The sequence below is a fragment of the Lepidochelys kempii genome, chromosome 2 (genome assembly GCF_965140265.1).
Source record: "Lepidochelys kempii isolate rLepKem1 chromosome 2, rLepKem1.hap2, whole genome shotgun sequence".
In the NCBI taxonomy this organism is placed as follows: Eukaryota; Metazoa; Chordata; order Testudines; family Cheloniidae; genus Lepidochelys; species Lepidochelys kempii.
Genome location: NC_133257.1, coordinates 199,722,701 through 199,749,259, shown reverse-complemented (window position 1 = coordinate 199,749,259; position 26,559 = coordinate 199,722,701). Strand labels below are relative to the sequence as shown.

At 44.2% G+C, this 26,559-nt stretch overlaps 1 protein-coding gene across 11 annotated transcripts in view; it reads right to left on the bottom strand.

The window, feature by feature from the left end:
- Positions 1 to 26,559, bottom strand: part of THRB (thyroid hormone receptor beta) — a 296,012-nt gene that overhangs the window by 140,469 nt on the left and 128,984 nt on the right. For 8 of the 11 annotated variants that reach the window (XM_073333469.1, XM_073333472.1, XM_073333475.1 and 5 more), the window contains one exon: positions 23,981 to 24,074. The exons of 2 other annotated variants lie outside the window; for them this stretch is intronic. In XM_073333469.1, coding sequence (XP_073189570.1) covers positions 23,981 to 24,019 — 39 coding nt within the window. In that variant the 5' untranslated portion in view covers positions 24,020 to 24,074. Of the gene's footprint in view, positions 1 to 23,980; positions 24,250 to 26,559 lie in introns of all 11 variants that reach the window. One more of the 11 variants, XM_073333470.1, reaches the window with a different exon arrangement.

Below are 26,559 nucleotides of genomic sequence, written 5' to 3'. Positions count from 1 at the left end.
TCAGGTTACAGTCCCTCTGCCCAGGGCTTAAGCCCTTGAGCTTCGCCCCCGCGCCCCACAGGTGGGCAGGGGTTGGGCTTTGGCCCTCCTGCTCGGGGCAACGGGGCTCAGGCTTTGGTCCCCCTTCCTGGAGTCGTGTAGTAATTTTTGTTGTCAGAAGGGGTTGCGGTGCAACAACGTTTGAGAAACGCTGGTATAGATAATAGGACAGAAAATATCATATTGCTTCTATATAAATATATGGTACGCCCACATCTTGAATACTGTGTGCAGATGTGATCACCCCATCTCAAAAAAGATGTATTCGAATTGGAAAAGTTCAGAAAAGGGCAACAAAAATTATTAGCTTCCATATGAGGAGATATTAATAAGACTGAGACTTTTCAGCTCAGAAGAAAGATGACTAAGGGGGAATATGCCTAGAGGTCTAGAAAATGATGACTGGTGGGGAGAAAGTGAATAAGGAAGTGTTATTTACCCCTTCTCATAACACAAGAACTAGGGGCCACCAAATGAAAATGAATAGGCAGCAGGTTTAAAATAAACAAAAGGAAGTCTTTCTTCACACAATGCGCAGGCTGGGGAACTCTTTGCCAGAGGATGTTGTGAAGGCCAAGACTATAACCGGGTTTCAAAAAGAACTAGATAAATCCATGGAGGATAGGTCCATCAACGGCTATTAGCTAGGATGGGCCGGGATGGTGTCCCTAGCCTCTGTTTGCCAGAAGCTGGGAATGGGCGACAGGGGATGGATCACTTGATGATGACCTGTTCTGTTCATTCCCTCTAGGGCACCTGGCATTGGCCACTGTCGGAAGACAAGATATTAGGCTAAATAGACCTTTGGTGTGACCCAGTGGCCATTATATGTTCTTATGATTGTTAATAATTAGCCTGTCTGGGATGACATGGACAAGAAAAGTCATTGTGTTACAGCAATTTGATCCTTTCCTTGATGCAAAGTTTAAATGCTGGCTACACGACATTTTTCAATATTGTTTGCATGCCACATGATTTAGCTATACACTAGAAAGCATCATTTAACATCAGACAAAAAACAATGCAGAATGACATGTGACACTGCACCCCATATTCTTCATAGAAATGTTATGATGATTATGATTATGGAATAATTCTGATGTATTTTGTGCACTATAGGTCATGAGATATCATTGGAAAGGTTATGATTTACTGAATATGGTTATCCTATTTGTATGCATGTATCATTTTTGTATCTGAAGTTAGAAATATAGACTGTGGGCATAGCTACACTTGCAGATGTAGAGCGCTTTGAATTAAACCTGCGTTCGGAGAGCGCAGTAGGGAAAGCGCTGCAGTCTGTCCACACTGACAGCTGACAGCGCACTGGCGTGTCCACATTTGTGGCACTTGCAGTGGCATTGGGAGCAGTGCATTATGGGCAGCTATCCCACAGAGCACCTCTTCCAATTCTGGCGCTATGGCTTGTGGGAAGGAGGTGGGAGGGGCAGGGTATTCTGGGTCCTGTCCCAATGTCCCGTGATGCATTGGTTCACATCCCAGCAATCCCTGTGCTTCTGTACACATTTAGCGCCATCTTTTAACATTTTTCTACTGCGCGCTCTGTCTTCCCTTTCGGTCTGCAGGAATGGATCCCGAACTGCTGAGGAATATGCTGACGAGTCTCGCCAGTGCATCATGTTTGGCAGTCGAGTTACTCCTTAAGATCCAAAGTGACAGTGAGGATTCCAATGATGGTATCGACGCCAGTAACGTATACGACACGAAATTGCTTGTGGCATTCACGGACATGCTCACCACCGTGGAACGGCGCTTTGGGGCTCGGGAAACAAGCACTGAGTGGTGGGATCACATCATCTTGCAAGTCTGGGATGACGAGCAGTGGCTGCAGAACTTTCGGATGAGAAAAACCACTTTCATGGGACTGCGTGAGGAGCTCGCCCCCACCCTGAGGTGCAAGGACATGAGATTGAGAGCTGCCCTGCCAGTGGAGAAGCACGTGGCTTTTGCAATTTGGAAGCTGGCAACTCCAGACAGCTACTGATCAGTCGCTAACCAGTTTGGATGGGAAAGTCGACCGTTGGAATCATGTTCAGGAAGCTGCAAGCTGGGACTTTTCTCCCAGATCAGACCAGAAGATCACCATAGGGGAAGTCAAAATGCCCACTGTGATTCTGGAAGACCCCGCTTACCCTTTTATACCATGGCTCATGAAACCCTACACAGGGAGCCTTGACAGCAAGGAGCCGTTCAACAACAGGCTGAGCCGGTGCAGAATGACTATGGAGTGTGCTTTAGGCCGTTTAAAGGGCTGCTGGTGCTCTCCATATGGGAAGCTGGACCTGGCCAATAACAGCATCCCCACGGTTATAGCCACGTGCTGTACCCTCCATAACATTTGTGAAGGGAAGGGTGAACGATTCACTCAGGTATGGAACTCGGACGTTCAACACCTGGAGGCTGAATTTGAACAGCCAGAGAGCAGGGATATTAGAGGGGCCCAGGGCGGGGCTGCAAGGATTAGGGATGCCTTGAGGAAGCAATCTGAGGCTGAAAGCCACCAGTAATGTCTGGTGCCCTGCACGGGAATGAAGTGCAGTGGTTCCAATGTTAGTAGGAATCTGTTTGCGCTACAATGACTTGCAGTGCCTGTTGCTTTCCCGGGCTAAGGTATCTTTTCCGTTATGCAATAATAAAGAATGTTTTCAAAGCCAAAAAATCCATTTATTAAAAAGAAACACAACTGCTTGGGAAACAGAAAGGGGGGGGAATGGTACAATCACAGATCTGTGTATGTCCTGTTATCATACTCAGCCTTCCTGTCTGGAGTGCTGTGCAATGAGTGCTGCACTTCAGGATGGCTATACTGCATGCTGATGGAGGTTGAGTGCAGTGGGTATGGGTCATAGTTTTCAGGGCTGGGTGGTGAAGCTACAGGTGTTGGAAGCAGCTGGTGGCAGAAAGAACCCGGATGTTGGGGAAAGTGGGTTGGAGGTGACATGGGGGCACAAGGGAAAGAGTTTTGGGACAAGGACTGCAGGGGGGTGGGGTGGGGTGGGGACGGTAGTGCTACGAGTGCCTGGATAGAGTGCGCTTGGCGCTCCATTATGCTTATCAGCCGATCTGTGCTTTGATGCTGGAGCACCGCGCTTTTGTGCTGGGGCTCCTCATTCTGCTGGCAGATCCTCCTTTCACTGTCCCGCCACTCCTGCACTTTTCGATTTTCATTACTTGAATTCTGCATGACTTCATGCAACATGTCTTCCTTGCTTCTACGTGGCCTCTTTCTGATTCTTTGGAGTCTTTCGGCCGGTGATAACACGGATGGTTGAGATCTCAAGGTTGCATCTGTAAAGGCAAAATGCAACACTAAACAGAGGCAGCATTTTTCACACCAGACAGAGCAATGATTGCCCCGTACTTAAGGGCAAGAACAGTCTACACAATAGCATAATTTGCCCATCCCAAAGCAAGCGCACGTAACCCATGGGAGCCCCAAAATGGTGAGTAAGCACAGGGTCAAGCATGACTGATTGTTTCACGGCTGTACTGTCCTCTGGGTTTCTGTGCCTTGGGGAGAGCCAACAGTGGCAGGGGGCCCCTATACTGAACACTGTCCCCACATTTTCCACAGGAGTTCATCCTGAAAGATATCTCACTGCTGAGGGTGACCTCAGAAGCAAGGGAGGGTCTTCTACTAAAATGTGGCTTCCGCCCTGGCACATATGCAGCTTGCCTGTGTGCAGCAATGGTCCCCCTGCCCCTCAGGGCACAGTGGCGTGGACAAGGACCACAGTGGCCTTACTAGGACAAGGAACACAGTGGCTCTTCCGAGAAACCTGCGCAAGCGCATTGCCCAAGTTCTGGATGAGACCTTTGAAGAGATCACTGAGGCCGATTCACACGATTGAGAGCGCACATCAACGCCCTATTCCAAATCTAGGCATGCATGCAGCCATAACCATCCTCGCCCCCAGAACCCGCACCGTATAACTTCCTTCCCAAAATAAAAACCGCTTACCGGGAACCTCCTCTGGTGTTTGTCCTTCTCCAAGCACTGGCCGCCGCGACTGGCTACCTTCTTCCTGGCTTGAGAACAGCTCCTGGCTGCATGCATCTAGGGATGGCAGGGTGTCTTCCTCCGCCTCGGCACCCTCGCTCCCGCTTTGCTCCTCCTGCCTTGTTGAACTGGGCTCTGAAGTGTCCATGGTAGTACTTGGAGTGGAGGTGGGGTTGCCCCCAAGTATCGCATCCAGCTCTTTGTAGAAACAGCAAGTGCAGGGGCAGCACTGGAGTGGCTGTTTTCATCGTGGGCTTTGCAGTAGGCATTCCACAGCTTCTTCACTTTAACCCTGCGCTGCAGTGCATCCCGGTCATGGCCCCTTTCCATCATGTCCCTTGATATCTGCCCAAAGGGATCGTAAGTCCTACAGCTGGAGCGCAGCTGGGACTGGACAGCTTCCTCCCCCCAGACACTGATGAGGTCCAGCACCTGGCCACTGCTCCATACTGGGGATCACCTGGCGCATGGAGGCATGGTAATGTGGAAAGATTCCCTGAGAGCACTCCATGCCCAGCTGAGCAAACAGGAAGGGGATTTTCAAAATTCCCAGAGAATTTAAAGGGTAGGTCTGACGGTTGGTCACCTGAGGGAAGGGCAGTAGAGTTCAAAGTGATGACCAGAGTGGCTAGAACAGACATTGTGGGACACTTCTGGAGGCCAATCAGAGTGCACTAACGGACCAGGGCATCCACACTGGTGCCACGGCGCTGCAGCGGGGGTGCACAAAACATTATTTCACTCGCCAAGGTGGAGTACCAGGAGCGCTGTACGTGCCTTGCCAGTGTGGACGGGTAGTGAGCTAGTGCGTCCCAAGCTCCTTTAATGCACTGTAACTCACAAGTGTAGCCAAGCCCTATATATCAGTATTACAAATGTGTTTACACCTAAGGAATACCCACTAGGCAAAAGGCAATCAGTATAAATGGCTGGCTGGGAAGGGCCCATTCAGGTTAATGAATCATTAAGAAAATAACAGGTCTTAGAAGAAGCTTTTCTTCCAGAACCTGGGGAGTCTTCCTGAGGACACTACAAACAGCCTCCGACTCATGGCTGCTGTAACACTACAGAGACATGTGAGCAGGTCACCTGGTGCTGGACTCCATCTTGGGATACCAGTGTTTTTCCAATGACTGGTGTGGGAACCAAGTTTTGAAACAAAGGGTTCCCGCCATATGCAAAAGCTATATAAGGCGGGGAGTGACATCATCAGAGTTCTTCACTGACTCCCCACCCAAAAAGACTCTTGGAAACACCTAAGGAACAGGGAGACTGAACTGGGGGAAGTGCTGGACCCAGGCTAAAGGGATTTTTAGCCTGTGAATAGAACACCTGGGGATTTTAAGCTGTAAATTAGTGTAAATTAAGCTGTAAGAATCTGCAGCCTGCTGGTATCATCACTTAGGGTGAGGATCTGCTATTCATATCCAATCCCTTTAGTATATTAATCTGAGTTTGCATGTTTTGTTTATTTGTTAGGTAGTCTGCTTTGATCTGTTTGATATCCCTTATAATAACTTAAAATCTACCTTTTGTAGTTAATAAACTTGTTTTTGCTTTGTCTAAAACCAGTGTGTGTTCAAATCATAACTCAGGGCAGAAAGTTGTTTTATATTTCCTCTCCACATTGAGAGAGGGGGTGAATTTCATGAGCTTATGCTGTACAGTTCCCTGTGGAGTGCAAACCAGTATAATTTTGTGTTTACACTCCAGAGGGGAGTGCGTACCTGAGTAGCCAGGAAGCTCCGTCGTTGAAGCCTCCCCATGCGGAGCTGACTACAGCATCTGCATATAACTGCAGCTGTGTGTGCCCCGACCTATATGTGTGCTGTTGTAAGTGCAGACTGGAGCCTGGGAGAGGGCTTAGCAGGCTGGGCACAGCAGTACAGTGTAAAGGGAGCCCAGGCTGATGGATCAGGGGCTCAGTCATTCCCAAATTCCAGGCAGCATCCCTTGTGAGGAACCCATCACAACATCTACTGCTGCATTGTCTGCAAAGTGTCTGTTAGTGCATCAGTGAAATAGGGTTATTTCTCTCCCCGAGCTCCTGCTGACAGATCTATGAATTTCCAGGATTCATTCTTTTTAAAACACCATAGTACTTGCCTGAACTAAGCATATTTCTGCCCTATATTGAAGATACTTTACTGCTATTAAGCCCGATACTGCAACCTTTACTGCCCAACTAGTCTCACAGAAGTCAAAACGACTCTTGCGTGAATAATAACTACTCACATGAGCAAGAGTTGTAGGATTAGTTCCTTAAATAGGAAAAGGACACTTCTGCTCTTGTTAAGTGATACTGTTTATGGTTATGCACCTTTACTTGTGTTTAGACATTGGGCATGCCCTTTTTTTTTCTTTACAGAATGCTATAGGAAGATTTTTATCATCTTAAATGGATTAAATTTACAACACATTTCGTACAAAATTAAAAGCACATGTTAAATTAAAGTGCATCATTTCCACTGGGCCATTTTCTGGGAGCAAGGCATTTGCCCATCAGTGAAAGGAATTCCCTAGCCCCCTGACAGAAAGACTTCTAGTGAGGCAGTAAAGTAATACAGCAATGAACAAAGCCAGGCCATGGTTTCTGATGTGCAATTCTTGGTGTGTCATGTGCATTATTCCATGACTTAAAAAACCTGCCACAAAATAATTCAACATTTGATGCCCTGCGATGAATGTTACACACAAAACCAAGTGAGAGTAAATCCTGCCCTGTCTTGGGACAAGATGGTGGGGTGGGTGGGGGGCGGAGATAAGGAAGTGCAAAAGATCTCCTGTTTACACAAGCAGGACAAAACCCCTCCATAGCACTCAAGTAATCCCAAAGAGAGATAGCTGGCTAATATGCTAGCTTGCATATCATCAGCTGAGGGGTGTGTAATCACTCCCACCTGCCCCCTCCCCAAGCAAGGTTGTGTATATTCTGCCATCAGTAACAGCACCAGCGGGCAGTAGTAGGGAAACATGTTGTTCTGTTCAGAAAAGCAGCAAAGTTGCTCTCCACAGCATATTCCTCCCAGTGTGCTGCCAGGATTTGTGTCAAAGATAAGACTGCAGGTAGCATCTCTACACCTTAATGCACTGGCCAGGGCAGAATTTCAGGATAGTCTACTGCAAATCCTCACCAGCCCCACTTCCTGCCCACATATTATGGAATGAAAAAGTTGCAGTGCTCTTGGAACACTGCAAATCTTTGATCTGAGAAAAACAAAGCAGGAGCACCTATTCCCCACTGACTTGCAACCCACTCCCCTCCCCGTCATCTACCTCTTTCTCTACCCTACCCCACTTGCGAGGCACAGCTCATCTCGCTGCTGGCAGCACCACCTCGTATCCCTGGCATCTCTCTGTATTGCCCCCTTCCCTCTCTGGCAGCCAGCCTGGGGAGTAGTCAGAAGTTGTCCTAGCCTAAACAGTACTCATTTTGTAACATGCTCAGATGTTATGGTGATGAGCACCACAGATATGCTTATAAATACAGAGACTCTGACTACTGTCCAGAAAAATGTTCTCCCCACAACTTAATAATCGGATGATGCTTATTCACAATAGGGTGAAATTCAACCCATGCACTGAGGCTGCATAGACCTTACACACCACTTAAGCCACACTTGAACTATTAAGATGGGGCTTGTGTGGGCTCTTTACACTGCAGTGAATTTCACCCAGTACTGAATAATATAGTTAATTGAAGCGAAAATGAATATCTGCAAAACTAACTCATCATCCTTAAAATCCCTCTTTGAAAACTTTCCTTTCCCATAAAGCTTACAAAAAACCAAACTTGACAGTGGCAAGGCTGCCGATCTGTCCACAACCTATCATGCTGGCCAAGATTGTCTCATTGTTTCCTTGTACTCCTCTGTCTGTCTGCCTGCCCGTCTCCATCTATGGTTTCTTGCCTTATACTTAGATTGTAAGCTCTCTGCAGCAGGGACTGTCTTTTAGTCTGTTTGTACAGAACCTAGAACAGTGAGGTCCTTGCCATGACTTTGGCTCCTAGGCACTGTAATACTATCATCATAGGAACATTCTCTGCTGGGATTCTCTTTTTAAATAATTATTATACGATTACACAAAATATCCACAATAATACAAAATGCTACATACTTGCATCTGTGGTTGTCTTAAGTCTGAATTACTTAACTACTGTGTGATTAAGATCTCAGCCTGCTAAATTAACACAGGGTTTTTCATACTTTTTTAAACAAAAGATAAAAATATCAAAATCAATACACCAATGTTTGTAAAAGCACTCTAGGAGCCCCAGATAAAATTGCTCTATAGAGCAAATGTAAAGTATTGTTGTGAAACAAAGGTGACAAAGGTATGCAAACAGATGTGCAGGAAAAGGTTCTGTATGAGATGAAATAGCATCCATAGTAAGATACACAAAAGTTACGTGTGTCATGGACTGGCTTTTTCCTTGGAAGTTTCCTATCTAATACTGACCCGGCCCAACATGGCTTATCTTGTGATATTTAACGAAGGCACAATCTTCGGTGGTATGCTGCAGGGTTTTGTGTATGCATTTGGTATCTCTGTATTCACTAAAGTTCCAGGGACTGAGAAAACAGCAGCAGGAATCAAATATATAACATTGCAGAACACCAGAAAGGCCTTTGGTACACAAAGGGTGAAAATGTAGCTTCATTGAAGTCCATGGGAGGTTTACCATTGATTTCATAAGGCCAGCATTTCCCCTGAAATCTTTCAGTCTAATTTAAATATATATGATATCATTAAGCAAAGCCAATGCTACCAGCAACAAACCTAGAAATGGTGATGTTCTTAAGCAGTCACCATCCATTTACTGACCAGAATCAAACACTTTTAACTTTCAAAATTGGGCAAGGGTCCAATGTTGTTTTCATTGAAGACAAGGAGAGTTTTGCTACTAAATTTACTGGGCAAAGGAACAGGCCTAAAAGAGACCTACACATTAAGGCTACTTCTTTTAAAGCAGTCATCAATTCCTAACCCTGAAGCTGTAAATTACTCTAACTCCCATAATTTATTCATCCCATGATTCATTTATAAATATGCAATATAATTATCATACCACTGGCTTTAAAATGTTATAAACTGCTGCTCTTGCTGCCATGAGAATGTGGTCTTTCAAATCTCTGTTAGTATAAATATTCTGGGCATTGGCCCTGGTATAACTTTCTGAAGTTAAGGGGAAAGATGTATTTGTGCACAGTACGAATGCAGTTTTTAAGTCTTTGTAACTTCAAACACATTTCTTCGAACATGGCAAAGACATTAGACTGCATTTAACACCAAATAAAAATACATGTCAAATCTGACTGAAAAAAATGTAATTTCTAAAGTAACCACGATCAAAACAAGGACCCGGTTCTGGTCATTCTTACGTTGATTTTACATCAGTATAATTCCATTGGCTACCCTGAAATTACTCCAGATTAACACCAGCGTGGGTGAGATAAGAATGAAGCCCAGTTGTCTACAACATTTTTAAACTGGAAAAAAAATGCTTCCCCTGCCACATTCAGACAAAGCAAAACTGGAAGGACGTTTTTAATGAGGCTTTGAAAGAATTCATTTCTCAGCAAAGAAAAAGCATGATGAATTTTTGTTGAAAACAAAAGGAGAGGAGGTTTGAAAGATATAACTAACTGAGATTAGGGATGTCACTGAAAGTGCCATCTTCATTTTAAGGATAGAGGCAGTATATTATGTCCACCATCTGCACTGAATGTGTCTTACTCTATGTTTGTAAAGCGCCGTGTAGAGGTATGATGCTAATAATAGTAATGATGTTCTAGATTGTGCCTCCTGGATTGCACACAGGGGGTCCTTGCTGCAAACAGATTTCCCCATCTTCCAGGTAGACAGGGAGTGTCAGCTACCACCATGGCACTGTGCTCCCCACCTCTAGTCTCATGGAAGGCACTCCATGGGTTCAGTTGTCTGTATACAGAGAGGAATAGGACAGCCAAGGGAGAAGCAGTTGGCAGGCCAAAGCAGACACATCGTCCCTTCCAGATCAGTGGTTCATAACAAAAAAATAAATAACACCATCAGGGAACCTGGCTGTATTATCTTTTCTATGGAACACCCCTACTCTGTGGGTCTGAGAGGCCATCACACAAGGAAAAGATCATGGTAATGCAACGTCAGTGGACTCACACTGCCAAAGAAGGGGAGGCATCAGAGGTCACAGCCAGTGCAGGGGCAAGGGGTCTCTGCACAGTAAACCCTGGCCCATGGAACTGTCTAGAGGTTCAGCAGGTTTGTGATGAGTCTGGTGGTCTACTCCATGGGGTGCAAACATTCTCCCTGATGGAACACTCAAGAAGAAATTCTGCCAGACAAACCTCAAAGACAGAGGTTCTCAACCTGTTCCATACAAAGAGCCCACTCCCAGCTAGCCAGGAGCCTCCTCCCATTTAATTATATGGGAAGAGCATGGTGGTTGTGACCCCTTGATCCCTGTTCTTGACCTGCTGCAGGTTGTGACCCCCTGGGATGAGAACTCATGGTCAAAGAAATTTCATCTATTGAGCCCATTTTTTCATGGGTTTTTCACAATGGGAGAGGTAAATCTGGGCCAATAATAAATAAATAGATAAATAAATAAATAATAAACCTTCCAGTTAGATTTGCTTTTATATATAAAAGTAAATGTTTAACTTGAAGATGGAGCTTCAATAATGCATTGTTGCATAGCAGCATAATTTTTGAAGAGACTGGTGTAGGCATGGGACTGGATCAATGTGGGGGAAGGCCCATTGAAAGTGCAGGCAAAAAGTCCAAGGAAAAATGTATGCTAATAAAATGGTTAACATGTTATGCAAACACTTACAAAACTATGCAGAGCCCGTTTTATGTCATCATCTTTGATACCAATTATTAATTAGAGACTATTCTATTTTGGCAGAAGGGATATCAAGAGAAGGATGTGTGCTGCATCAGCTCTTAGAACTGGCTTGTTTCCTTTTGGATGAGTACTGAAGCTTCAAGCTACTTTGAAGAGCAAAGAGCATTGGGCCAAGAGGTGCATGTCAGACATGCCAAAGTGTAAGGGAGGATTTTGAAGCTGTTTGGTATTTCCCAATTAACTTAATCAAATGATACAGGTTGACTGACAGGAAATAACAGGGGAAATGGTTCCAATGAAAAGGTAAATTGGCATCTAGGTGCTCTCCAGGAAGCAATTCTCTCCCCAGATAAAAAATGTACTACTGTTGAGAAAGGCCTTTCTGAGGTCAAGGACACAGTGGGAGGAACAGAGGTCTTCTCAGAGAGGCAGACCTCAACGGAGTTGAAAAATAAAGCAGATACTGGATTACCAACACTGTGAAGAAGGGATGGCCTCATACTATGGTAGGAAATGCCCTTAAGAAATGTATCACTACATAGTCTATATGAATATCCTAGTGTCAGAGCCAGGCCATAAGCAGCCAGTGTGCCCAGTGTGCCCTGGTCAGCTGCTAAGTTGTGATTGGGAGACGTGTCTCAGGGTCAGGAGCGAGCCAGGTCAGAATGCCAGGAAGTCAGGGTCAGGCATGAAGTTGCAGGAAGATAGAGTCAGAGTTGAGCCAGGTCAGGATATCAGGAAGCCGGAGTCAGGCACCAAGTTTTAAGTAGCAATCAAATCGGAAAGTCAAGGACAAACTGGGGTCACAAACCACAGTCTACCACAAGCACAGTCTGGAGCAGAAATCAACCACAAATGGACTTGAACCCTCAATCTTCTGATCTAAACTCAGATGTCTTATCTATGCGGCCATGCGAAATAGGCAGGTAGCCTGCCTCGTTGCTCAGACAGCTCCTCTTGCTGGCATCTGGATTTAAATACTGGGTGTTGGCCAATCAGTGGGTTGTAAGGTGTGCTGTGAGGCCCTGCTGTGTGATACTTCCTGCTGAACCTTGCTTCACAGATCGATTGTAGTGGCGCAGCTACTTCAGCAGCCTAGAGCCCCCCATAATCCCAATGTTCTTACACCTACTCACACAGATTTTTTTGAGACAAAGATCAAGTAGATTCTGTCAGACTGATGTCTCTAAACAAACTGAAACTTAGGACTAGAAAAAGAAAAGCAGTGGTCACCTGTTCAAGTACAAACTGCCAGCACAAGATTTTTACAGCTAGCCAGGAAAACCACAAGGCATTTATACCAAGCATCACAGATTTTATTTTATCGAGATTACATCAGTGTATTGAAGAGAAGAGAAGGAACAGGATGACTACAAAAAGGAACACAAAATCTGACTTATGTTCTGTAAGTGAGACTGATTTTGAGGATGTTTTTGTGTGCCCTTACTTTCCTTATAGAAGCAGCTGTATCTTTCTTTCATTGAAGATCCTGAAAGAGAGATGAACTCAGACAATGGAGAATCAGATGGCTCAGAGATTCAGATTGCTTTTTTTTATGCTTTTCAATGTTTTATAAAGATTTGTCTGGTACATACCTAAAAATTATATAAAACAAATTAATGAAAATTACTGATAAAAATTATACCAATACACTAATGATCAGATACAGGTAATAGTAATAAGATATTTAAGAAATCATGAATATTGCTCTTGGAAAACATCCAAAACCAAGGATTTAATCAACTAAAAAAGTGTGACTTCCAGCTGCCTGAATGGAAGCAATGTTACCATTTATAAATTTTACTTGAGGATTATCCTAAGGTAGACAGTAGACATGCTTTATTATACTGATCCTATGCAGTGTTTGTATTTCTTCTCTACATTTACTGTTCTCATCATGAATTACTTTAGAAAGCAAGCAAAAATACCAGCATGTGGGCTGCAGAGAGTTTATGGGAAGATGATTGAGGACACCCAATGAGAGCCAGCACAATTTTGTGGGAAGGAAGGCTGCTGGAAGCCCACTCCTCCCATGAAGAGCAAGCGTCCCAGACTAAAAGAAAAGGAGTACCTGTGGCACCTTAGAGACTACCAAATTTATTTGAGCATAAGCTTTTGTGAGCTACAGCTCACTTCATCTGAAACCTCTCATTATGCAAGGTACTGAATTTAGCCGTGTGGAGTGGAAATCTATCAACTTCAGGAATGCATCTGATGAAGTGAGCTGTAGCTCACGAAAGCTTATGCTCAAATAAATTTGCTAGTCTCTAAGGTGCCACAAGTCCTCCTTTTCTTTTTGCGGATACAGACTAACACGGCTGCTACTCTGAAACCCATCCCAGACTAGTGCTCCAGAGATCCATTAAGGAAAGCTTCTCCCAGTTTGAGATGCTGAGGCCTTCGCACAAAGAGCAGTTTCTCTATCAAATCTGTGCTTTAGACACTCCTGAGACACACCATATAGAGACTTCTTCTATCTCAGGCCCCAGAACCTTCACATAAAGCAGTTTCCCTATTTAATACCAAAGCCTCTTCTCTACAGATTCTGTCAGTCTAACCAGCATGCCTAAACACTGACTACAAGAATATTAGTAAATGAGGCCATCAGAAAACAATCTTGTTTGACCAGTGGCCAATGGGTCATTTGTTTAGAAATGCAGTCACAAACAAGAAAGGAAAGATGTCTGAGTTTAACAACAAGATTAATATGTAACTCCCCAGTTCTAAGAGGTATGTCGGAACAATAATGCTCCAAAGGCAATAAAAAGCATTTAGTTTTTGGATATGGCCACAGGACTACCCTCAGAATATACACCTAAGGGAAGCGTGGAGTTATCCAGTATTAGGTATTTAGAGGAATGAAAAGTTGAAGGCTTTCTGCTAAGCTATTGTTTTCTGCCTTCTTCATTCTTGTGAAAATTTTCATGTCATAACCATCTTTTTTATATGTCCCAGTGACATTTTCTGTTATGTTTTACTGCACAGTTTAAGAGATTGATGAATGGCAAACATCTTATAAATATTTAACAGTATCCTGGGCGTTTAGTTATAAGAGGCATTGAGCATCTGGACCTCAATTTGATATGATAAAAAAAAAACAAGTTAGGCAATTAGCTGATAAGCAATTAACAGGATTAACAACATATGCAATTAGCTACAGTCAGAGCAGGATGACATGATTTTATGCACATAAGCAGATTATTTAGTTAAGTGATAGGCATTAAGTAGAGTGCACAGTATCAGAAGTGTGTATGTTTATTTGCAGCCTTGTCTAAAAGAAGGGTTTCTTGACTATCCAATAAATAAATTACAGTTATGTGTGGGGCTGGTAGCACCATGTATTTTGAAGATTGCTCAACACTTCCTACTATAAGACCCTATTTTCAGTTGCTTATAAAACTTTGCCGAATTGCAACCATTTGGGCTGAAATTGTCCATGCTGGGTGTCTGCCACAGCCTGAATTCTGGAAAGTTTCAGCCAAACCACTTAGTCACTTCCAAGAACGAAGCTAGGAAATGTTGAGTTGGTTTACAATGTTAAAAAAAAAAAATCTGGTCACCTTGTCTTTGGAAAGCTGTAGTTCCCTCCCGCTTTGGATCAGGACTTGAAATGACGGGGAAGGAGGGTGGGAGGAGGAGGCATGGCCTTTATGTCAGGTAAGTGCTTTGGCATCCCTGTGAAAATCCACCAAATTTGGCCAATTTATAAACCTTTGCAAAATCACAGTTTGTGCATATTCATTAGACTTAGAGTTTAGCAGCTAAAGTGACCAAAACTTTTGTCCTCACTGAGCATACTCCAGCCCCTCACAACTCCTAGCACTGACCAGACTGTGCATACAGCATCCCCACAGAGAGATGGTACATAATCGTAATCTGGGGCTACAGGGGCTCACTAAGACTTCTTCTGTAATTGCTGCTCTGTGCAGGGGTGGGCCCAGGCACTGGAACAGAGAGCAGTTCTTCTGTGTTCCCTATGCTCCCTCTCTGCTGGCACCCAGGCAGCGTAGAGGAAGAAGTCATCTGACTCAAAGGAGACTAGTGAGACTGGAACTGGAGGGATATACGGGAGATCCAGAAGCTGTGACTGGGAGTTTTTTGGGGGGGAGGAGGCTGTGACTGGGGGCTGGGTGGAAATTGGGACTGGCTGGGCAAGGAAACTGGGAGCTTGGTGTTGGAATGGGATGGAGAGGAAGCTGGGGCTGGTTGGGCAAGGAGGCTGGGACAAGGAACTGGGGAGAAGGTGGGGAGAGAGATTGAGATTGTATGAGGAACCTTTGGAAAGATCTTTCCTGTATACTGAATAAAGGCAGGGGTCCTGTGGAAAAAATAGAATCATAGAACTGGAAGGGACCTTGAGAGGTCATCTAGTCCAGTCCCCTGCACTCATGGCAGGACTAAGTATGATCTAAACCAGTGGTTCTTAACCTTTACTCCAGCCTGCACCCCTTTGGTTCTCAAAATATGTTCTCGCACCCCTTATCAAAAATCATTGAAATAGGTTAGTTCTTTAAACCTAGATATATTTTTGTTTGTATATTACAGTAATCATTAAAAAATGTATAACGTTAATAAATACAGAGGTTTGATGAAACAAAGTAGTTGTACTTACATGCCTGTGCTTAATTTGTGTTTTCGATGATTTATCTTCTAAAAAATTCTGGCATGTCTCGCACCCCCAGAAAGGGCATCTCACACCCCAGGGGGTGCATGCACCCCAGGTTAAGAACCACTGATCTAGACCATTCCTGACAGGTGTTTGTCTAACCTGCTCTTAAAAAACTCAAATGATGGAGATTCCACAACCTCCCTTGGCAATTTATTCCAGGGCTTAACTACTCTGACAGGAAATTTTTCCTAACATCCAACCTAAACCTCCCTTGCTGCAATTTAAGCCCATTGCTTCTTGTCCTATCCTCAAAGGTTAAGACCAATTTTTCCCTCTCCTTCTTGGAACAACCTTGTATGTGCTTGAAAACTGTTTTCGTGTCCCCTCTCAGTCTTTTCTTCTCCAGACTAAACAATAGTATAGGATCATGTAATTAAAGACTGCATAATAATGTGTAAATTCAAGGGAGCTGAATGAAGTTGAAAAAGCCCTGATCTTCAGAGGACTGATCACCCATAATTACAGTTGGAGGTAGTGGGTCCTGAGCACCTCTGGTTATTAGGACCAAGGGTTCTTTAAAAGGCTGACTAAAGTTAGGATCCCAAATCCATATTTATAACCCTATATAATGATTGGGATTTGGGAGGGGAAAAGATTTTCAAAAGGTACTTAAGTACCTAATTTCCATTGTCTTAGCCCTGGTCTACACTACGAGTTTAGGTCGGATTTAGCAGCGTTAGATCAGTTTAGCCCTGCACCCATCCACACTACGAAGCCATTTTTTCCCCGACTTTAAGGGCTCTTAAATCCAGTTTCTGTACTCCTCCCCTAAGAGTGGATTAGCACTGAAATTGACCTGGCTGGGTTGAATTTGGGGTAGCGTGGACACAATTCAACAGTATTGGCCTCCAGGAGCTATCCCAGAGTGCTCCATTGTGACCACTCTGGACAGCACTCTCAACTCAGATGTACTGGCCAGGTAGACAGGAAAAGCCCCGGGAACTTTTGAATTTCATTTCCTGTTTGGCCAGTGTGGTGAGCTCATCAGCAGAGGTGACCTCATCAGCAGAGGTGACCATGATGGAGTCCCAGAATCACAAAAGAGCTCCAGCATGGACCGAACAGGAGGTACTGGATCTGATCGCTGCATCGGGAGATGAATCCGTGCTATCAGAACTCCATTCCAAAAGACGAAATGCCAAAATATTTGAAAAAATCTCCAAGGGCATGAAGGACAGAGGCTATCAAAGGGACCCGCAACAGTGCCGAGTGAAGGTAAGCCTACCAAAAAACCCAAGAGGCAAATGCCCACTCGGGGTCAGAGCCCCAGACATTCCGCTTCTATGATGAGCTGCATACAATTCTAGGGGGTGACCCTGCCACTGCCCCACCCCTGTACGTGGACTCCTGCAAAGGGGGAGTCTCACGCAACAGGGATGAGGATTTTGGGGACGAGGAAGATGATGAGGAGGGGGAGGTTGAAGATAGCGCACACCAGGCAAGCGGAGAAACTGTTCTCCCCAACAGCCAGGAACTGTTTATCACCTTGGAGCCAATACCCTCCCAACCCGGGCTCCCAGACCTCGAAGGCAGAAAAGGCAGCTCTGGTGACTGTACGTTTGTAAATATAATACACGGTTTAAAAGCAAGCATGTTTAATGATTAATTTGCCCTGAAGACTTGGGATGCATTCGCAGCCAGTACAGCTACTGGAAAAGTCTGCTAATGTGTATGGGGATGGAGCGGAAATCCTCCAGGGAAATCTCAATGAAGCTCTCCTGGATGTACTCCCAAAGCCTTTGCAAAAGTTTCTGCGGAGGGCAGCCTTATTCCATCCTCCATGGTAGGACACTTTACCACGGCAGGCCAGCAGCACGTAGGCTGGAATCATTGCATAACAAAGCATGGCAGCGTATGGTCCCATTATTTGCTGGCATTCAAGCAACATCCATTCTTTATCTCTCTGTGTTATCCTCAGGAGAGTGATATCATTCATGGTCACCTGGTTGAAATAGGGGAATTTTATTCAGAGGACATTCAGAGGTGGCCGTTCCTGCTGGGCTGTTTGCCTGTGGCTGAACAGAAATCATCCCCACTTTTCCCACACAGTGGGGGGAGGTGTGAAGCAATCATCCCAGAGAATTGGGTCTGTGTGTGGATGGGGGGGGGGGTTAGTTGGGTTTGTGCTGCACGTTAACTTGAAAACCGCAGCCCCTCCTTTTAAATGGCCAAACCATTTTAAAGGGCCAATGCAAAGGGTGCTTGGTATGTGAAATGAGGGTGCTGCTGTTTGAAACCATTCCCACATGTTAGGAAGGTTAAAGAAGCCAAAAGACTGTGGCTTACCATGGCTGCCTGCAAGCCAAATTCTGTTGCCCGCCAGCCCTGCATGTGTGATCTCTCACACCATACTGGCAGGCCCTCGATATAAGAGGCAAAATGCGACCTTGTAAAGAAACCACACCTGCTATGTAATGTTAACAGCTTGGTTCACCATGAAAGAGTCTACCCATTGTTCTCTAAAATGTCTCTTTTTAAAGACTAATCTCCCTTTTTTCCCCTCCCGCATCTGCAAATGTTTCAACACTCCCCCTAACATCTCTGTCCCAGAGGCTATCAAAGGTTAGAAGCTGAAAAAAACGCACTTGCGATGAAATGTTCTCTGAGCTCATGCAGGCCTCCAACGCTGAAAGAGCCCAACACAATGCATGGAGGCAGACAATGTCAGAGTCCAGGAAAGCACAAAATGAATGCGAAGACAGGAGGGATGAGTGAGAGGAGAGGAGGGACAAGCGAGAGGACAGAAGGGACAAGTGAACGGAGAGGTGGCTTCAGCATGATGAGAGGAGGCAGGATGCAATGCTGAGGCTACTGGAGGATCAAAATGATATGCTCCGGCATATGGTTGAGGTGTAGAAAAGGCAGCAGGAGCACAGACCGCCACTGCAGCCCCTGTAACCAACCACCCTCCTTCCCAAGTTCCATAGCCTCCTCACCCAGAAGCCCAAGAACACAGTGGGGGGGCCTCCGTGCACCCAACCACTCCAACCCAGAGGATTGCCCAAGCAACAGAAGGCTGGCATTCAATAAATTTTGAAGTGCAGTGTGGCCTTGTCCTTCCCTCCTCCCCTACCCCACCCGGTGCTTCCCTCCTCCCCCACCCCCTTGGGCTACCTTGACAGTTATCCCCCCATTTGTGTGACGAATGAATAAAGAATGCATGAATGTGAAACAACAATGACTTTATTGCCTCTGCAAGTGGTGACAGAAGGGGGGAGGGGAGGGTGGTTGGCTTACAGGGAAGTAGAATGAACCAAGGGCGCGGGTTTTCATCAAGGAAACAAACAGAACTGTCACACCATAGCCTGGCCAGTCATGAAACTGGTTTTCAAAGCTTCTCTGATGCGTAGCGTGCCCTGCTGTGCTCTTCTAACCGCCTTGGTGTCTGGCTGTGCTTAATCGGCAGCCAGGCGATTTGCCTCAACCTCCCACCCCACCATAAACATCTCCCCCTTACTCTCACCGATATTGTTATTACTGCTTGCTATGTGCTCCACAATGGGAATATTGGTTTCGCTGAGGTCTAACCGAGTCAGTAAACTGTGCCAGCGCGCTTTTAAACATCCGAAGGCACATTCTACCACCATTCTGCACTTGCTCAGCCAAAAGTTGAACAGTTCCCGACTACTGTCCAGGGTGCCTGTGTACAGCTTCGTGAGCCATGGCATTAAGGGGTAGGCTGAGTCTCCAAGGATAACTATAGGCATTTCAACATCCCCAATGGTTATTTTCTGGTCTGGAAAGTAAGTCCCTTGCTGCAGTCGTTCCCACAGACCAGAGTTCCTGAAGATGCAAGCGTCATCTACCTTTCCTGGCCGTCCTACGTTGATGTTGGTGAAACGTCTCTTGTGATCCACCAGTGCTTGCAGCACTATTGAAAAGTACCCCTTGCGGTAAACGTACTGGCTGCCTTGGTGGTCCGGTCCCAAGATAGGGATATGCATTTCATCTATCGCCCCACCACAGTTAGGGAATCCCATTGCAGCAAAGCCATCCACTATGACCTGCACATTTCCCAGAGTCACTACTCTTGATAGCAGCAGCTCAGTGATCATGTTGGCTACTTGCAACACAGCAGCCCCCACAGTAGATTTGCCCACTCCAAACTGATTCCCGTCTGACCGGTAGCTGTCTGGCATTGCAAGCTTCCAGAGGGCTATCGCCACTCGCTTGTGAACTGTGAGGGCTGCTCTCATCTTGGTATTCTTGCACTTCAGGGCAGGGGAAAGCAAGTCACAAAGTTCCATGAAAGTGCCCTTACGCATACGAAAGTTTCGCAGCCATTGGGAATCGTCCCAGACCTGCAACACTATGCGGTCCCACCAGTCTGTGCTTGTTTCCCAGGCCCAGAATTGGCATTCCACAGCATGAGCCTGCCCCATTGCCACCAGGATGGCCAAATTGCCAGGGCCCATACTTTGAGAGAAGTCTCTGTCCATGTCCTCATCACTCTCCTCACCGTGCTTCCGTCACCTACTTGCCTGCTTTTGCAGGTTCTGGTTCTGCATATACTGCATGATAATGCGCGTGGTGATCTGAGCGGGCTCCATTCTTGCTGTGGTATGGCGTGAGCAGGAGAGCAGAGTGGCAGCGGAAGCAGTGGGTGGATGATGTTGCTGACAGCAATATGGCGCCCGCACGGAAAAAGGCACAAAACAATTGTCGGTCGTTGCTTTCACGGAGGGAGGGAGGGGTAGGCTGGCAGCAGACAGTCCTGCTGGCTGGGAGAGCTATCCCTCTCTGCCAATATTCCAGGCAGGACTGAATCACCATTAGACAAAACTTAAAGAGATTGACCTGAGTCACTCCCATTTATGTGCAGGCGCCCTGACAGACCTTACTAAGGTCCGCCAGGAGCACCCATGTCTGCCCAGGCACCCCGACCGACCTGACCAAGGCCAGCCAGAGCACCCAGGAGATGACGAGGACAGCTACTAGTCGTATTGCTCTATCTGCTGCCACAAGGCAATGAGCTGCTGCTGTGTAGCAATGCAGTCCCATCTCTGCCAGCACCCAGGAGACATATGGTGACGGTGAGCTGAGCGGGTTCCATCCTTGCCATGGTATGGCGTCTGCACGGGTAACCCATGAAAAAAGACATGCAACGATTGCCTGCCATTGCTTTCACAGAGGGAGGGAGGGAATGGGAGCCTGACGACATATACCCAGAACCACCCTCAACAATGTTTTTTGCCCCATCAGGCATTGGGATCTCAACCCAGAATTCAATGAGCGGTGGAGACTGCGGGAACTGTGGGATAGCTACCCACAGTGCAATGCTCTGGAAGTCGACGCTAGCCTCAGTACTGTGGACGCACTCCACCGACTTAATGGTTTTAATGGTTCTAAGTAAGGACACACACAATCGAGTGTATAAAATCACTTTCTAAAAATTCAACTTCTGTAAATTCAACCTAATTTGGTAGGGTAGACATACCCTTAGATATTGGTGATTTAGGCTGTGCAGCGTGTAACAAGACTCTCACTTGAGTCTAAATTAGCTCTTTTATTATACCATGGAGAGAGGAAGGGTCAAATGGTATCTAAGACCCTTACCTAGAGCCCACACCACCACATACATCTCCCCATCCTCTCTCAACTCATTGGGCTTTGGAACCCATGTCCCCTGCCTAGCAAGTGCCGTTCAGTTGAGGGTGAGTCCCTCCAATGTGGTATGCCAGGTACAGTTCTGCTGCCCTGGGCTCACACAATAATGGTAATAACCCTTTATTACTCCTGCCCAAATAACAAGGAGACTGGGGATCCAACACCAGCCACAAGTGATCATTTGAGCAAGCAGAGCACCTAGGCAGGCTGGGTGTGTCCATGCAAATGAGATCTGCTCCTGAAGTCTTTTTCCACAGCTCATCACTAGATGTCAGGGGAGAGCTCATTAGGACTCTGTTTACATTAATATTAAATTAAACAGATACTAAGATTTAAACCTGACTGTTGCAAGGATTTGTTACTATGCATAGCATACGTTACGCTTAAATATGAATTTAGTACCAGTTTAGTCTGTTGGGTAAAAGGAAAAGTCATTTGAAAATAGTATATGAATATAATTCTTAACCACACACACAAAAAAATCCTGTCCATGGGTTTCCGAAAATTACCTGACTCAATATTTTAATGGTGCCTCTACATTTCCACTGGGGAGAAAATTAGATCAAGATCAGTTTCTCTTGGAAAGGTGTATGGTGCTAATCACACCACATGACCTATATTCCTTAGTCTTTGCTAGGAGGATGGGCATGTAGAACTTGGCCTGCAAAGTTGATCAGGGCTAGACAGGCCAGGGAAAACCTGTTCTCATTTGCTTGGATGTTTTGCAATAAATGCCAACAACAAAAGGAAATACGTTAAAACTTGTCTGTAGTAGTGAGTTAGATGGGTAAATATTATTATCTTTGTGATGCCCACTGCTTTATTCATATAGAATTGTGAACATTTTATCCCAGCCAGATGAAAAATATTTTGGAACATAATGAAAGATGGGCCAAAACTGGAATAATTGATCAAAGCCCCCAAAATTTTGGGGAGGAGGGGTGGTAAGATAAATGGGACTTAAATCTGAACCATTCCTGGTTTTGGTTTAGAATTTGAGGAAGTTTTAAAATAGAAAAATGAAATATGTTGCCACCATATGATGGTTTTTTTGCTTGCATGGGTATAACCTGTGGGCATCAGCTACACATAAGTAGTAAATATGTCTTAGAGTCTCTCTCTCTCACTGAACAGATGGAGGAAAGGAAAAGAGGTTTTACTGATGGTATCCTCAACATCCAAAAAGAACTCCACCACGGTTAAAAAATAGGAGCAATTTTTTCAAGAGCTAATAGAACTAGCAAGGCCATCTGCATGATTTGCAGTAATATCACATACAGAACCAAATAAAGTTTATCAAGTCTACTACTTACATAAACTTGACATTTGCTCTAAATAAATATTTCAGAACAGTGCTATTTAACTTCAGGCCACATTGTTCAACCATAGGCTTCATAACAAAATGGTTATAACTCCCGTCTCTCAAGTGATTTATTAACACAGCTAGCACAATAGTTATCCATTCCTTTGTAGCCTACTAGCTTGTGGCTTGAGATACTGTTTTGCTTTAGGGGTTCCTGAAAGCATGGTGAGGCTTTAGCACTCTATACACTGCTCCCTCTTTAGATATGAATGTAGCTGGGCCAATGCTATTTCATGAGTTTTAGCAAGGTCTACTACTTTATTTATATCAAACTTAGCTTCCTAAGTTATCAGCTTTTCCCAGACTTTTTCTGAATTTGTCCCAAGCACTCTCCTGTCCCACTCATGTCACGATCCTCAGACAGACACTATAGCTATATTGCGGACTGTCCTGTGGGTTCACTTATGCTTCATATTCTGTTTATAGAAATTGTAGCAAGCAAACATTGGGTAACGTGGGTTGACATACTCTTCAAACTTATTGTAATATACTCCTGGCTCTTTTGTGTCTTCAGCTGTCATCTCTGTCCAATTATTATAAATGTCTCTAACTTCTCTCCAATAAAGCTGCCAGCTTTCTCTGAGGTGGAACACAGTATCCGTTTGCCATAAAAACACTACACAGCAGGTCTTTTATAGGAGGGAAAGCAAAAGAGTTATCTCTAAGTCAATCTACTGTGGGAATTTGGAGAAGCAAAATGTAATTAATTACCCAGTCTGAATTTTGGCCAATACACTACTTACCCAACAGTTGCATTTTATCAGTTTCTTTCATTCTTTGTTTTTTGTTTTGGTGAGGGAACAGGTGGGGGAAGGGGGGACACCAGAGCTTGATTGTATATTAAGACTCGGTAATTTTTATTTCTACTGTGTGAACTCAGTTTTTTAGCTGTTATGATTTTTATATTGTAAGTTGTGCTGCTTTATGTGACTTTTTCAGATGAAAAATTAGGAATATAATACAGCCCTGAAGCAGAAGTTATTTTCAGAAACGGAAAGATTAGTTAATTATACATAAAGCAACCTCACAAAAAATAACCAGAGCGTGAAACAGCTACACTGCATGTCCTCTGCCTTTCACTGACCATTTCCAACTCGCTTGGTGCTTTGTGTTGCCTTTCTGCAGCATTTTTTTTCACCATCTGTACGTGCACTGACAACATTTTCATTTTAATTTGTTGATAGTAACTTTGGGGCTGGATCTAGTGAGTCCCTTTGCAGTTATCTAGCAGCTAGTTTAAAAAAATAAAACAAGGTGTCATGACATAATTGTGTTGTAAGGTTTTGCCATTCTTTTTCACTTTCTCTGTAACAAGAAATATGTTAGTGTTGTAGAAAGGAAATTACTTTTATGAACGCTTTCGCCTCCAAAATATTTCAGCTACTAGCTAAAATTAAGATGAAGAGAAGAAATTATCAAAGGCATCACCTTCTTTTGGATCTTCCTGGGTGCCTTCTCTTTATACATCTGTCTTCTAGATTGATATCTCTGTCTTGTACAGCACCAAGTACTTTGTCAGTGCCTAAGAAATAATAATAATAATAGTAATATGCTGAGAATTAGGTTTTTGTGAATGAAATGATGGCTCCATTTTGGGAGCGGTTCTAACTTTGTTGGTTTGTTTTTGGGTGGTGTAGCTTTTATGATCTCATTTTTATGCCAGTACCCAGATTCCGTCCATATGCCGATTCATCTTTCTGAAACAAAGTTGTGAAAAGTAAAAGATGAAAGTTATTTTAATGTCCCTTTAAAACAATTAGGGCCTTCAGATCTCTGTGCACAACTCCCATGAAAATCAACGTGAGTTGCATGAGTACATCTTATGCATGTTAAGTATGCATCTTCTTTTTTAAAAATTCCTATACTTACAATTTGAGAGGAGAGTCAGTCAGGATTGGTTGGCTAATCAAAGGATGAGGTATATATGAAGGGTGAGAGACTAGCTCTGGCAGTGAAATCACAGCTTTTTCTTTTCTTTTTTTTGAGGGTGGGAAAGGCCAGGTACAGGCATCTTGGTGATATCATTCTGACTGTAGGCCTCACCCAAGGCCCCATTTGAAGTCAGTGGAAAGACTCCCATTGACTTCAGTTGACTCTCTAGCACTAGATTCTCTTGACCTGGTGCAACCACCACTTCAGAGAGGAATTTTATATTTAATTTCTTATTTCCTGGTCCATTTGCCCACTGTACTATATAAAATACAGAAGCTTTATAAAGTTATAAGGAAAAATGAACACCGACAAATCCTTGTCTACTTGGGAGACTCACTTTGACATGAATTAGGGTCAGAAGCGGTTTCCAAACAATCCATTTCAAATACTGCATACAGGTGTACATACTGCAGTATGCTTTTCTGCACAGTAAGCGACCGTGGATTATAAAACTCTAGTTGTTCATGTTCATATTGCCTTACCTGAAGAGTTTAGAGCATTTTTCTATGCAACGGTTTACTGCTGACCTTTTAAAATAAGAATTGCTTTGCCCTTTTAAAATAAGTGCTTAGAAATACAACAATGATTATGAAATTGCAAACCATCTTTCTAATAAGAGAAGGTGATTTTCTTCACTGCAGAAAAGCTGGCATTAATAAGCTTATAATCAGTGATAAAAAAAAATTGTCATAATGGGTATTTGAAGTTTACATCCAACCAGACCTCTCAACAAGCCAAAAAACTATAATGCGGAGATCAGGAACAAAAGAAGAAATGTAGGGATTGCATAGCCTGTATGCCTTTCATATGCTTTATTATAGTCTAAAATGCTCTAAGACCAGTAAGTGGTGTAAGACGCATTCTCCGCTTTGTACTTTCTGGAAAAGAACAGGTAAACTGCACTGTCATGGAGAAAATGTCTCCAGTAATTGACTGAAGAATACAAATATCTACAGATGGCAGCCATTTGTTTTAGTCAGTTACATACGGTTTTATTTGTACCCATAGGGCCTGATCCAAAGCCCAATGAAATCAACAGGGTAGTCTTTCCATTGACTTGAGTGGGTTTTGATTCAGGACATAAGAACATAAGAATGGCCATACTGGGTCAGACCAAAGGTCCATCCAGTCCAGTATCCTGTCTACCGACAGTGGCCAATGCCAGGTGCCCCAGAGGGAGTGAATCTAACAGGTAAGGATCAAGTGATCATTCTCCTGCCATCCATTTCCATCCTCTGACAAACAGAGGCTAGGGACACCATTCCTTACCCATCCTGGCTAATAGCCATTAATGGACTTAACCTCCATGAATTTATCCAGTTGTCTTTCAAACCCTGTTATAGTCCTAGCCTTCACAACCTCCTCAGGCAGTGAGTTCCATAGGTTGACTGTGTGCTGAGTGAAGAAGAACTTCTTTTTATTTGTTTTAAACCTGCTGCCCATTAATTTCATTTGGTGGTCCCTAGTTCTTATATTATGGGAACAAGTAAATAGCTTCTCCTTATTCACTTTCTCTACACCACTCATGATTTTATACACCTCTCTCATATCCCCGCTTAGTCTCCCCTTTTGCAAGCTGAAAAGTCCTAGCCTCTTTAATCTCTCTTCATACGGGACCTGTTCCAAACCCCTCATCATTTTAGCTGCCCTTTTCTGAACCTTTTGTAATGCCAGTATATCTTTTTTGAGATGAGGGGACCACATCTGTATGCAGTATTCAAGATGTGGGCGTACCATGGATTTATCTAAGGGCAATAAGATATTCTCCGTCTTATTCCCTATCCCTTTTTAAATGATTCCTAAGATCCCATTTGCTTTTTTGACTGCCACTGCACACTGCGTGGATGTCTTCAGAGAACTATCCACGGTGACTCCAAGATCTTTCTCCTGATTAGTTGGAGCTAAATTAGCCCCCATCATATTGTATGTATAGTTGGGGTTATTTTTTCCAATGTGCATTACTTTACATTTATCCACATTAAATTTCATTTGCCATTTTGTTGCCCAATCACTTAGTTTTGTGAGATCTTTCTGAAGTTCTTCACAGTCTGCTTTGGTCTTAACTATCTTGAGCA